This window comes from Cydia amplana, chromosome 4 (genome assembly GCF_948474715.1).
Source record: "Cydia amplana chromosome 4, ilCydAmpl1.1, whole genome shotgun sequence".
Taxonomy (NCBI): Eukaryota; Metazoa; Arthropoda; class Insecta; order Lepidoptera; family Tortricidae; genus Cydia; species Cydia amplana.
In genome coordinates this window covers 2170625-2184340 of record NC_086072.1, presented here as the reverse complement: position 1 = coordinate 2184340, position 13716 = coordinate 2170625, and the positions used below count along the sequence as shown (strand labels likewise).

At 35.6% G+C, this 13716-nt stretch overlaps 1 protein-coding gene across 1 annotated transcript in view; it reads right to left on the bottom strand.

Annotated features, from left to right (window-relative positions):
• LOC134663101 (kinesin-like protein KIF21A) overlaps positions 1-12728 on the bottom strand; it is a 99843-nt gene extending 87115 nt beyond the window's left edge. Inside the window, exons 1-2 of the mRNA XM_063519434.1 lie at positions 12392-12728; positions 10836-10889 (exon numbers count right to left, since the gene is read on the bottom strand). Coding sequence (XP_063375504.1) covers positions 10836-10873 — 38 coding nt within the window. The 5' untranslated portion in view covers positions 10874-10889; positions 12392-12728. The remainder of the gene's footprint in view (positions 1-10835; positions 10890-12391) is intronic.
• Positions 12729-13716: the final 988 nt, after the last annotated feature.

The window sequence follows — 13716 nt, the reverse complement described above, 5'->3', positions numbered from 1 at the left end:
AACTTGAAAAATTTCTAAAAATGTAGTGATATATTTTTGGAATCTGCTCAGAAAGCCTTTTCGTTTAATATCACACACGATAGGTTTCTAAACACTTTTTTTTAATTCCATATAAAAAAAAGATGACGTCATAACTCCTCTTGTTTTTTTTTTATTTGTTGGTGCTTTGGGTCAAATTGTTTCAAATGTTCTAAAGATCAATCGTACCGATTTTCATACCTTTAACATCATTTGCAGCATTTTACTGAATTTCTCGGTGTACCGCCAGCGCTACTCGACATGTTTCGATTCTTGACTATTAAGCATCATATATGTGAGAAATATTAAAAATTGTAGTCTTACTCGGGCCCTCCCTGTATACGTTTGACATTATGGAAGGATACACATACGTGAAGTTTACATTTTGACAAGTCGTGTCACGTAGACTGTACCGGATGTCACTGTTATGTAAGACTGTCAATGAGTCGCATCGTCAGATTGGATATTGAATTCTTGTAATAATGATAGTTTATTAAGTAATTCTTAAAATTAGAGGACTGTATACGAGTACATATATGATGGTATATATCATGGTTTTCATAAGCCTGACTGAACTAAGACAATAATGGTTGAAAAAAAGGTATCAATTTTTATTACAAGTTAATTTAAATCTTAACGTTTAAATGAACCGAATCTACTAATAGGATAGTATCATTTCAGTAACAGCTTAAATCGGTTATTTACCGATTTAATATACGATTTTTGACGGCAAATGTAGACTCATGCAAATGATTTAGTAATTTTAGTACAACGCTCAAATATAAGTCCATAATACGCATCAGTCTATAGGCGAACGAGTCAAAAGAAAATAAAAGCAATTCCTTATCCAACAATTTGTTCTAGGCTAGGTATTAAAAATTATATCGGTCGAAGGACAGACATCTAGGTTACACGGTTGGGAAACTAGTAAAACCATTAATAATTCCAGGTGTTGACGAAATAGGACGACGAGGATGACAGACGGAATCGATAGCTTCCCACGTGTCTAATGTAATATTAAAAAGGTAGGTCAAACGCTGGATCAAATCCGAAAGGTCGTATGTACAGTAACTTAGGTAAGTAGGTATTAAACTTTATGTCGTTGCAGTAATGTATGTTTGGTGAGTTAACTGTGTTGTTAATTCTGTTGATGATATAAGTAGGTATAGGTCTAATAACGCTTGTTTGTGGACTTTGTGGTAGTTATAAACAGGTGTAATTATAAGTTACTTACAGATAGCTTATTGGAACTTGTACTTTTGTGAGGGTTCTAGCTTCTGCCAGCAAATTCGTCAGCATGGAATTATGATCTTGTAACTATCCTATGTCCTTCCCTTTACCTATTTTCATCGCTGAACCGGCGGTTAAAGCGTGAAAAATAACAGACAGACGGCATACTTAAGGGGCCCACTCATTACCAGTCCGCCGGACGATATCAGCCTGTCAGTTGTTCGGAACTGTCACCTTTTGCGTTTAATTGACAGGCGGATATCGTCCGGCGATCTGGTAATCTGTGGGCCCCTTTATTACGGCAGTTACGGCAGAAGCGATATTATTTAGTAGATATAAAGTCTAGGTTAGGAGTATGGCAGTAGAAGAGCAGGCGACAAAAGTCATCGAGTAATGCGTCAAATGAAACGTGTGTGGGAAGGAAGGTTTGTTCCTAATTTGTCCTCATGACGGCTGACTAATGATAACAAACAAACTCTCGGAAAATATACAAGGTTGCTTGATCGAAAGATCGTAGGTTCTATGAAGATTTTTACACATTATTGGCCGAGCGTTAGCAAAGCGAAAGTCTCCGTTTCAGCTAAGGAAAAAGTATTTACTTTCGTATGTCCGTATGTTCTCTGCAGGTCGTATTTTAATAATTTTTATTACTTTTTAAATCTCGACGAAAATGCACCGTACAACATTAGTAACACCAACATCCATAAAGCAGTACCCATTTCAAAAGACAAAATACAGTTTCTAATTCACATATTTCTTATATTCTCATATCTCTGTTGAAACTCGCAGTGAGACGAGAAGGCACCAACAATACGCGATCAGAATGCCGAGCGCTTCATAACAACGTATTTCCTTTCAAAGGTCCAATTCCATTTGCATAACCATCGAGCCGCTCCATTCAGCTAACATTATCGCCATAACAATCGAACACAGTTATTTCTGAAGAGGAAATGCTGTCGAAACATCTGAAGTCTACTGGTAAAGCGTACAGATATAGTCGTTATGTTATGTTGTATCTTTTTTCTGTGTAACTTTTTCTTATTTAACTACCTATTTGTTCACTGTATGTTATTTCATGTCTTTTTCTTCTTGTCTGTTACCCTCCGTGATTCTTCTCACGTGATGGTCTTATCGGAAGACCAGCGCTGGAAGCCACCAGCAACATGCTTTTCGTGCCATTTCGTGGCACTTTAATCTTATTTTGTGTTTTCTTTTATATTATGTATTGTCTCGTTTGTTTGTGCTTACGAATAAATTATATTATATTCTATTCTATATTTTTGAGATTTTAATCCGAAGTCTGAAATTTGTATGCTTGGAAACATATCTTGTCATACGCAACGCATGATGTTGCGTACGTGGGCTTAGTTTGTCCCTGCCTTGAGACTTGCACGGGTTTGCAAAGCCAGCTTTAAAAATTACATAAAAAAATAAACAATTAAATTAAAAAATTAAAAAAACCTCCTATGCGCAAAAATGCCTTACATCATTTCGGAAAAGATCCCTCTATTTCTTCCACGCGTCCCGTTATAATGGCAATATTAGGCCAATCTTTCCGAAGGACGTCAAGATCGTGCCGCCTTCTCCTTCGAGGTCTGCCGTGACGCCGCACTATGTTTGGTGTCCACTCGGTAAATTTAAACCAGGGGCCCGTTTCTTGTAACTTGTAATGTAAGTGGAAGTCATTTTCTAACATAAGCTGTCAAAAAGTGACATCCGCTTCTATTACAAGTTACAAGCTTTTGAGAAACGGGCCCCAGTTTGCAGTCTGCTATGATTTACGATCTTCTGAACGAAGACGAATGTGCTGAACACTAATTGCGGAAATTCGCGAACCGTCAAAGCGTGTGCTTTGATGTTAAGCTATTTTGCTCTACGGTGAGAATCTTCAAAAGGCAGTAACGAAGCGTAGAGAATAAGGGTAACATTCCATTTCTGACCGCAGCTACACTACTGGTACTGAACGCGTCGCTATTACTGTCAATTTCCATAGTAAAATGAACAGTAGTGCAGCAACAGTTGACATTCGAATGTCACCTTAACAGTACAGTGTTGGTATATTTCTGGTGCATTTAATTTATTAATTACGTTACTATTAAACTGTGAGTTGATGTGTCCAATTCCTTGGTACAGTCAACCGGCGATGTGCGTGTCGAATCAGGCAAAATAGAGTGCTGAACAGTTGATACTCGGAATTTCAAAGGTTGCTGACGGGACGCAAAAGTTGCCAAAATTAAAATGAACGTATGTGTGCTAAATGCATGGAAAAAAGTTGACAACAGAAAACTTGTAGCTTAAAAAGTTGCTAAAGTTTAGCGATTAACTTGCCGTATTGATTCGAGAAAGACTGTTTTGTGCCGGATTTGAGACTTGGCTCTATTCTCTATTCTGTGATATTAACAAACTTTAGGAATGTTCCTACTGCATTGTTCTCGCTCGAACGGCCGCCAGGCACGCTTAACTAAGAAATCGCAAAAGGAATGAATACTATTTTATAATTAGCCATACATAACGAGACGAGAATTACATGCGGAAGTTAATGTTTGTGTTATCTATATAACTAAGGAGGTTAATTTAGAGTGTCAAGCTTAACGAGTTCTCTTTGCATTCTTTTGTAGAAATTAAGAAACTGGTTTGAAGAATTTTTAACTTTCGGACTTTAACTACAACGAAGAAAAAGTGCCTAACGCCTAATGCCTGACGATGTCTAAATGCCTGGCGATGGAAAATATTTTTTTTTTCATTTATTGGACGTACAGCTAACACTGCCATAACTGGGGATTTTTCCTGTGAACCATCGTTCGAATTTAAGAGGAAATCTCTTGTCGGTGCAATACTCAGTTGTTTGAGTGGTTGGCATCCTTATCACCTATATGTATGGAGAGTGCGTTTCGTCGGCTGAAGCTTTAGAGTATTATAAATAGAAACAAACGAACTGAACGAGTCTAAAGTAATTCACACTGTCCTCTAAGATTGTCTTTATTGCATCAGTTAGTTACGTTAATGGCAATAATGGCAGTTATACGGCTATAAACGCCCCGCGTTAAATAGTGACGTGATCTAGCATTGAGAATTCTGCGATTGCACTATTTATGTACTAATAGCGTTTGGCGATTTTGGACGTAAGCGAAATCGGTGATGAAAAGCAACAGAAACATATGTGGTAGTTACTTAGAATTAAGCTTTCTTAGTGCTTATACGAGTATAATACCGTTTAGGTCTTTTCGAGAATTTGATTGACTAATTTATTTCCGGATCATCCTGCTTTTAGATCAATTGTATGCTAATGATAGATCCGCATGGTAATTAGGGAACATAAACTGTCATTTTGGTATTTGGCATATAAAAACCCTAAATTAAAAGCAAGTGTAATAAAGCCATGAAAACAGAATTTAAAAAAAAAACTGTTTTCTCTTGAAACCGTTAATACTAAATCTACCTTATTTTGAGTAACATTGTAGGTAATTTAAATTAAGGCAATCCTTAACATTCAGGACAAAAGCCATTTATAACAATTAGACAAACTTGAGACAGTAATAGGTACAAATTACAGTCTTAATTGCAGGAGTTTGGCTAGACTTTCATTAGAGGTCATTCGCTTTCCTTGTTCCAATTACAAGTAAACATGGATACATATATGTATCCTTACAAAATACCTACACTTTACAGAAGTTTGGTATATAAATTATAAGCACTTAATAATTAATATGCCAAACTTTTCAGCCCATTTTCTAAATGGGTAGATAAATTCATTTGTAAGTATTTTTTGTGCATGATGTCTGGTTTAAGAAGATGTTATACTCGTATTATAAATCGAAATACTTTTTTTTATAGAGACTTCTTTAATAGCGTTTACTGTAAGGGCTCAGCGATATATTGTTTTTGTAAATTTGACTGTTACAAATTATTAAGACTACACTCAAATTACTTTATACCTACTTATACAGCCTCTACTACAAAAAGTAATACTTACATTATAACGTCAAAATCAATGTCGTATAGACAAGATATTTGGCTGGGCTACCTACAAATCAAGTTGTTTGACTTGATTGTACAAATTTACGTAAAAAAAAAACTTTAAACTGTTTATTTTTCTATACAATTACATTACAATTACTTAGTACTAATCTTACATTTTTAAGATTATATGAACTAAAGGACATGGGGAGCAACCCCTATGAAATTATTGAATTACCATTAAATATTTTACATGCTACTGAGTCTTTTTACATTTATCTCTATCAATGCTTTTTTAACAATAGCCTTAATATTACTAGGTTTCTTATTTATGTTTTCAATTACATCACTGGGAAAGCTGTTTAGAGCTTTAGGGACGCAAGAGGAACAAATTCTATTACCATATTCATTATTATTTTTAGTAGTCATCATAAAATGGGTGTCATTTTGAATCCCTAACAACGTTTGTCCTAAAGTCACTTGCCCTAACTGGTTTGTCCTAATGGGCACATGTCCTAACGATCAAATGTCATAACGATTATTTTCCATAATGTAAGGTTCTGAAAAATGGTTAGGTTTTAGAACTTGCTGCTACAAAAGTGGGTTAGGTTAGGGTTTGAACTGCGACCCTCGCAAAAAAGAAAATATGCTTAATAACATTAGGATAAGCAATCAATAATTAGGGAAACCAAAATTAGGGTTTTTAGTGTTAGGACAACTGATCATTATGACAAACAATATTAGGGAATGCAAAGATAGGAGAAAAGACTTTAGGGATTCAGATATAGATCCTCATAAAATTAGGTTCATTGGGTAGACTGCGAAGGTTATTTGGCCTAATATATCTATTCAGCTCTCCCAGACAATGCTTATATCCTAGATTACATCCAGTTTAGCCTTATCATATACACTGCCCTGCAATAATAAATAATTAAACAAGTTTTCATACTTATATCTGAATTGTTGTTTTATTTTTAGCGGAACTATAGTTTTTATTATTCTAATCTGCAGTTTACGTTACTTTCTACTTCAATATACCAATCGATACCGTAGCCAAACCTACATCCACATTAACATTTATTTAATTTAAGCAAATATGGATTCTAAAAAGTTATGCAAAAGGTTCATTCTATCAGTTTCATATTAGAGACGAGTATAATACGAAATTTTCTTGTTTTCATATGGGGCCTTTGGCCATTAGTCATACATATGTAATTGTGTATGTGTGTGACTGTATATGACATAGAGTTCACGGCAAACAGATGACAGAGCGTTGGTGGGTACTCCATAATTTCATTAGTAATCATATGTTTACCATGCCTACTGGTAGAGGTACTCTTTAGAAATTAGTTACAGTCAAGAGTAGGTAAATCGTGGGTGCAATTAATGAGATTTTATTGAAAAAAAAATACCCCGTGTATGTATGTATAATATATAAAGATGCAGCGTAAAAAATAAGCTTTAGATTCCTTTATCTTTGCGATGTCTACAAGAAAGACGTAAACGAGTTAAACATACTATAAAATATGTGTGCTATGATATTTCTGTATTATTTCCTTCAGTTGTGGACATTAAGGTATGCCATAAAGAGTATTTGTATAACTATAACTCTTACAACATAACTTGTTAGATAGTTACACAAAAGGCCAACGAACTGCCATTGAACTAATATGTACTTATTTATATTATAAAACAGCTTTCGAATGCAATTTTCCAATTGGACTGCAGTTTAAGTGCAATTGGTTTGTGTAGGCCCACACAGACGATTTCATATAGGAGTAGAGGCACGAACAGTCCTGTGTGGCTACCACTAGTTCGGCACTGACATAAAATAAACGCTTAAAGAGCGTAACCTACTTCCTATGCATGCGTCTACGTAATTTACTTTTTATACATCTCGCTCGCACTAATATGCGAGTACGAGCGAGATGTATAGAAAGTAAATTACGTAGACGTTCAGCGTTTATGTCAGTTTTGACACTGTCAGTGACTCATGGTACGGGTACTTGTGCCTGTGACATACTCAATTATTTTATTATCAATGGTTGGGACTGTATGTGTATATTGTAAAGTTAATTTATTGTGCATTCTATTTTAGTTTAATTTAAGTTAATGTAGTTAGCAATTAAGTTAATGTAAGGCAGTCGTATGTACCTACAAATTTAATGTATTATAAGGACCCATTTGCATGCTGTCAAAAACAGCTAAAAAGGCTTGGAAATGTAACTTTATAACACCTCTATGTAAAACCCTTTTTATGTACAAATAAATGATTATGATTATGATTAGGCTCCATGGACTTTAGTCTTACGTAGCAAACCTTTGATGTAGGTGTATTTTTTCCCTTCACTGCACGCAAAGTCAATTCTACAGGCGACCATTCGTGCACAAAGTCGTAAAGGATATTTGACGAGCCCTATCAAAACGATTAATTTCTGCCTTAACACTTTACTAATTTAAACTATAAGTTTATTTAAATAAACTTCATTATTAAACCCAACAGAAATTCGGATCGCTTTTCCTTTTCCTCTTCTAGCGTTTATCTTGCCTCCTAATATGTTTTGCCGACGCCAACATTGCTAATTATAAAAACTACGGCTTTCTTAATGTTTGTCTCTCGAGTTTTAAAGAGACTACGTATTTTGAGAACACATTTCATTCCTCACGAAAATTATCGATCCATGTATAGCGTCAAACTGTGTGCATTTACTGCCAATATTTATTCAGCTTCCGTAGTTGCAATATATCAAGGATTTTGAGCATCGAGCGCGCATTTTGATCGAAGTAAATTATACAGACAGAGTTATATGGGCTGTAATAGTTTTTAAAAATTTAGGAAAACCCTGTCGCTGCAATACTGTAATTTAGGTAGGTAACACTTGTTCTTCGGTGCACTTGAATTTCGCCATAACCTGGCAGTTCGTGCTTTCTCTATCTATGCTGGGGATCAGATAGCAGTTGATGTCGAAAAATGTACAAATGATGGGAATGGGACAAAATAGCTTTGCGACCCCGGACTCTTTTAGTATGCATGCGGATGCGACCATTCTAAAAACATGTCTGCGGTTGCATCTAATAATCAGACCTTTTATACAGTCAGCAGCAAAAGTTGCTAAGCGGGCGAGGTGTTTAAAATTACCTTGACACACTCTTATTCCCTTAACATTAAAGTCGCGTCAAGATCACACCTGGCCCTCTTAGCAACTTCTGCTGCTGACTGTAAATTGTATGGAATCGTGGCAATTAGGCTGTCACATTGTATGAGAATGATCACAAGCAGGAAAGCGCCAAGATGAGAAGTTTAAGAAATACATAATATCAACCGCATATCTGTTTTAAAAATTATCTATGACAATAAATGTGCCGTTTTCAACCAAAAGGGTACTTATTGTCGGTTGTCAATAAGGCGCTATTTCTATAATGCTTCAATTTGAAATCAACCTTATCGACAACCGACAATGTGGTACCTTTCAGTTTAAATTCTCACAAATTATTTGTTAATCTCTATGACATGTTCACATTTTATCTCGCCAATTTATAACTACGCCCACACAATAACCTAATAGAGAGGTCATAATTATTGCCGCCATAAATACTGAAAGTGAAATTAACATGCGACGGTCAAAGACGAAATATTACGTCCCCGGACTATATACGAGAACGTATTAGTCACATGTCACTTACATTATAAATAAAACAAAGGTATACAGGTATGACACATTTACAGATAGGTATGCATACATATTTTGTAATTTACATAATAATTGATGGTTAAGTGTTTGTTAGCAAGTAGAGTTAGCAAAATGTTAGAAATATGTGTCATATGGCTTGATTTAATCTACGCACCTCTTGTTTTTTTTCATGTTGTACTTAGGCATTTTTCAAACTAAGTCAAAGTCAAAATATTCAGGCATAATAACCGATAGGTTCGAAACGTGCTTTTGTAATTTGAGAAAATTTTGGTTTTATTTAAAAGTCAAGTCCCCAAATAGTATGATAATTAGCATGATATTGAAAGTTGGTCGCCATTTTTAATTGAATATCTAGTCAGAACAGAAGTAGGAAGAAGAATCTATTTTGCGAACGAAAGATTTGAACAATCTTTTCTTAAAGCGTGTACTTTTTGTAAATTCGCTTTATAGATAGTAATAGTAATAACTAATAACATTAAACCGCAATTCATAGGTAAAATGACTGGGCAAGGACAATGATATTATATAACCATAGATAGGTTATACTCATACTTGAGGAGCACAAAAAATACTTCCATATTTATTTCTGTGCCTCCGAAGAAATTTGTTATTTTTGATTAATTTTCTCATTCCATCCATCTTTGTCACACTGGTTGTTAAACATAAGGTCGTCTCTTTCTCTTTCGGTGTGCGGGAGCTCGTTAGCACGTGCACATTTCTCGCTTGTCCAGCCGCGTCTAAAGGCAACTTGTCCAATTTGTCACAAGGTAAACGCTTCAATTTTGGAACGCCTATAACCTATCTTGAGTTATAAATCATTGGGCAAGGAATGACACATCAATAAAAGCTTACCATTATTGCCTACTGTACCCACACCATTCTTTCCATTGTGGCCGTAACTATGAAAATTGGTGTGGTAATTCGGTGGAAATTTTATTTGTCATTGAAAGATTGTCAACTATTGTCATTAGGGTCAGGTCTTTGTGTCAAGGCTTTTGTCCTGGCGGTTCTCAAGTCTTGAGTTACTTTACGTATTATTTGTAAGTATGGTGATTTTATTAAATAGTTGGTAATTATATTTTGTAGAGAAGCCCTTTCAGCAATATGACGAAATAAAAGAAATACACCAAACTGATTATGCTGTAGTAAAATGTAGAGACAGCACCCGCCAGAACCCCTAGTGTAAATTTCAATGGGATTTTGAACAGCGAGCGCACACTCAAAACTCAAAATGTCATACAGAATGAGACTTAACACAAACGCGCACATCACGTCACGTTATCAAATGAAATTTACACTAGGGGTACAGGGTGTAAAATACTCCATCTCCTCTTTACTAGACTGTTTGCCAGATGGTCCGATCTTGCAAACAGAGGGCCTACCGCGAATCACGTTTGACGTGTTGCCTCTCTGTCGCACTTGTAAATTCGTACGTAATTGTGTGTGTGACAGGGAGGTATCACGTCGAACGTGGTTTGCGGTAGGCCCTTAGTCTAGCATCGACGCCGACGATCTGGTTAAGGTCGCAGGGAGCCGATGGATGAGAGGTATTGAGAGGGGCAAGACCGGTCCAACAGTGGACGTCTTTCGGCTCATATGATGACGATGATAGAATAAAATAGAATAGAAATAGTTTATACGTGGCAAAAAGAAATAAAGAAATAACAGATAAAAAAGAGGAACAAAAATAAAACTTACACTTAACATTACAACACATGCCGTCGGGGCCATGGACGAGTGATGATGCTGTACCCTACAGAGAGGGTGTCCTAATAGAGTATCCAATTTTACGGAAGTTACCATTATGTTATTATTATAGTCCACTTGGCATGACATTTTAAAGAACAAATAACAGCAATTTTTTTAGCAACCATAGGATTGTTTCAGGTACCTAATCTGAAATTGTCTTAAGACATTTTTTAAGTAGTTAACAATTACCTGACTGCAACACGCACGCTTGACTCGTCGCTGGACATGGCTGCATCGGTCTACCTGCAAGATAATGAAAACTATACAAACTTACTTGTACAGTCACCACACGTGATTGTTATGCCATTAAGTGTCCTAGCTAAATGGGTTGTTCCATACTTACGCTATGGCAGCGGTTCTCAATCTTTTTTTTTGACGGAACCCTTTTGGAAAGCGAAATACTTGATGGAACCCTACAATACAGTGGCGGCATAGTAAAATTTTTCGAGGCGACTAAAGCATAGTGTTCTAAATTCTTGCGGAACCCCTGCAGGGGTGTCTTACCGGAACACACTTAGAGTATGGCTGCGCTATGGAATGTCCAATTTAGCTAGAACCCTAAATGGCGTAACAATCATGGAACATGACTGTACATTACATTGAAGAACTGTAAATTTACTGTTAAAGTTAAGTTGTAAGTGTATGGAGATATGTGTCTATCTCCATAGTTTAAACAAAGAGAATACAGTGTATAGGGTTATTGTCATAGTAAATTTTGTAGTCACAGTAAATTTACTGCCATCTTTCGACACAGGATTAAAACTAGAAATGAATAAAAAATATATATATGGAAAAATGATTTATATAAAAAAAAATTTAGAACGCCATATGACTTTGACCCATGTTCTTTCACTGATATGTGTTAAAATTGTTAAATATGAAATGGTGTCACCATCTACTTAAGTATAGGCCAAATGTACGGCAACAACTATTCAAGCATACATTTTTCTTGATTTTCTGAGGTCTGTTTTTTACTAAGACTGTACTTATCTTATACGGAGTTACTTACATATATTTTTGGTTTAAACCAGCTATGCAGACTTTTTCAAAATGCAATATTACTAACCAACTTCAATTCCAAGAAGGAGGAGGTTCTGTTTTCGGTTGTAACTATTTTTGGTATATATGTACTATGTAGTTATGTAAACTGATTATTACTAGACTTCTAGTCCAATTTCAGTATTTTTTATTTTTATTTATCAGTTTACCAACACCTTAAAAAACTCCATTAAAATAGGATTAATTTTTGAGGTACTAAATGTAATGGAGGCATTAACTTATCTATACAATCTTCATTAATACTATTATGCGAACAGTGTCAATAAAATAATGATAAAATCATTATTTCATAAGTAAAACATAAAGCAATACTGTGTCAAAATATTGGTGTACAACGTTTTCAAGGTGAATCTCCTTATCTGTTTACTTTTATCAGAGATTATCTCATTTACAAGTCAGTTTACGTATCAAAACAAAGTCAAACCAAAACACAACTGGAAGCCATGACTAGTAACGTATCATTTTACGTAATGCGATTAAGGTATATTAGTTCATTAACCAAGTAAAATATAACAGAAAATATCATAATAAAGCATTGATAAACTATTGACACCAATCATTGTTGAGAAATTGATGTCATAATGCCGAGCGTACAACACAATACCGAGGTACTTGAACCAGAGGGGACGCAACGGATGTTTGCAAAACACTTATTTCAAATCGAATGCACACACGAATATACTTACAAATGGCTAAATAATCCTTAAATCAGCCACTATACATCACATTTCACGGAACACTACGTTAGGACACAAATAACAGACAACGATCGCGATATTTGTCCATCTTTTAAGAAATAAACCGTAAAATAATTTTATAATTGAGCGCTTCGCCTCGTGTACAGACAATTATACAGTTTTAACACAAACTTTCATTTTCCACGGACGCGGTATTCGAGACGTACGTTATTTTGTTTTAGACGCGTGTAATAACAATCGAATTAGATGGCGATTAGAAAGCGCATCGCCGCTCTCCATTCACCATCGCTCGCTCGAATTGACTAACTGACAGTGACAGCAATAGCAGAAGGCAATCGGTGAACTGTCAAAATCAGAGTTGCCATGTTTCTTCTGTATCATTTTTGTATTCGATCCTTGAGCTGCGTTCAAAAATATAACTTATTCACATGTCGTAGTTGTTGTTTGCCAATCAATAACAGTTGAATTTAATATTGTTCGTATCGTTGACTTATTTTTATCAGTTAAAAAAGAAATATTTGCGTATTTTAAATATTATAAAACATATGAAACAAACACATTATTATTAGTTCCTCTATTCACGACACGATAGTGCCGCACGTAATAAATAGATGGCGTTAAAATCAAATTTAATGTTGTACAAAAGTTTTTTCATAGATGGCGTAATTTACAGATTTAGCAAAGTTAAATAATGTTTTAGATTTTAGGTACTATAATGTTGTGTATTTAATGATCGTGGTTTGGGTTTCGTTTTCACTGTAGGAAAACTCGAAACAGGTGCATCGCCGAACTAACCAGCGTTTGATAGCTTAGGCATTTGGTGCCTAAGCAGGCGTGTCTCACTCCGCGATTTCGTCGCTAAAAGTACATCCGTTCGGCCCCAATTTTGGGGAAAGCCATAAGCCGCGCGTGGCGCTGTCGCCACCTAGCGGCCATATCTGTGCTGATCGTAACAGACGCGTTTTGTTACAGAGTGAGTCTTCTGTACTTAGTGTTAGTACTATTATTTATTCTGTGGCCTAAGATACTTTCCAGGCACTTTCCAAGTACTTACCTACCTAAACGAACCCCAGGATATCATGAGCATTGTCATTTTGACTATTTTTGACCAAAAGGCGGGAGTCGGGACAACGCTTAAGATTATGATGATGATGATAGGTAGTTAAGCGTGTATTTCGTATTGTAGGTCAGGAACAATAATCATTAGGACAATTGAGCGCAAAGGAGGCTGTTAAAAAGCACTTTTAAAATGTACTAACCTTAATAATAATGAAGTTTGAAGCTACAGCGGCTATTATACGAACGCTCCTAAT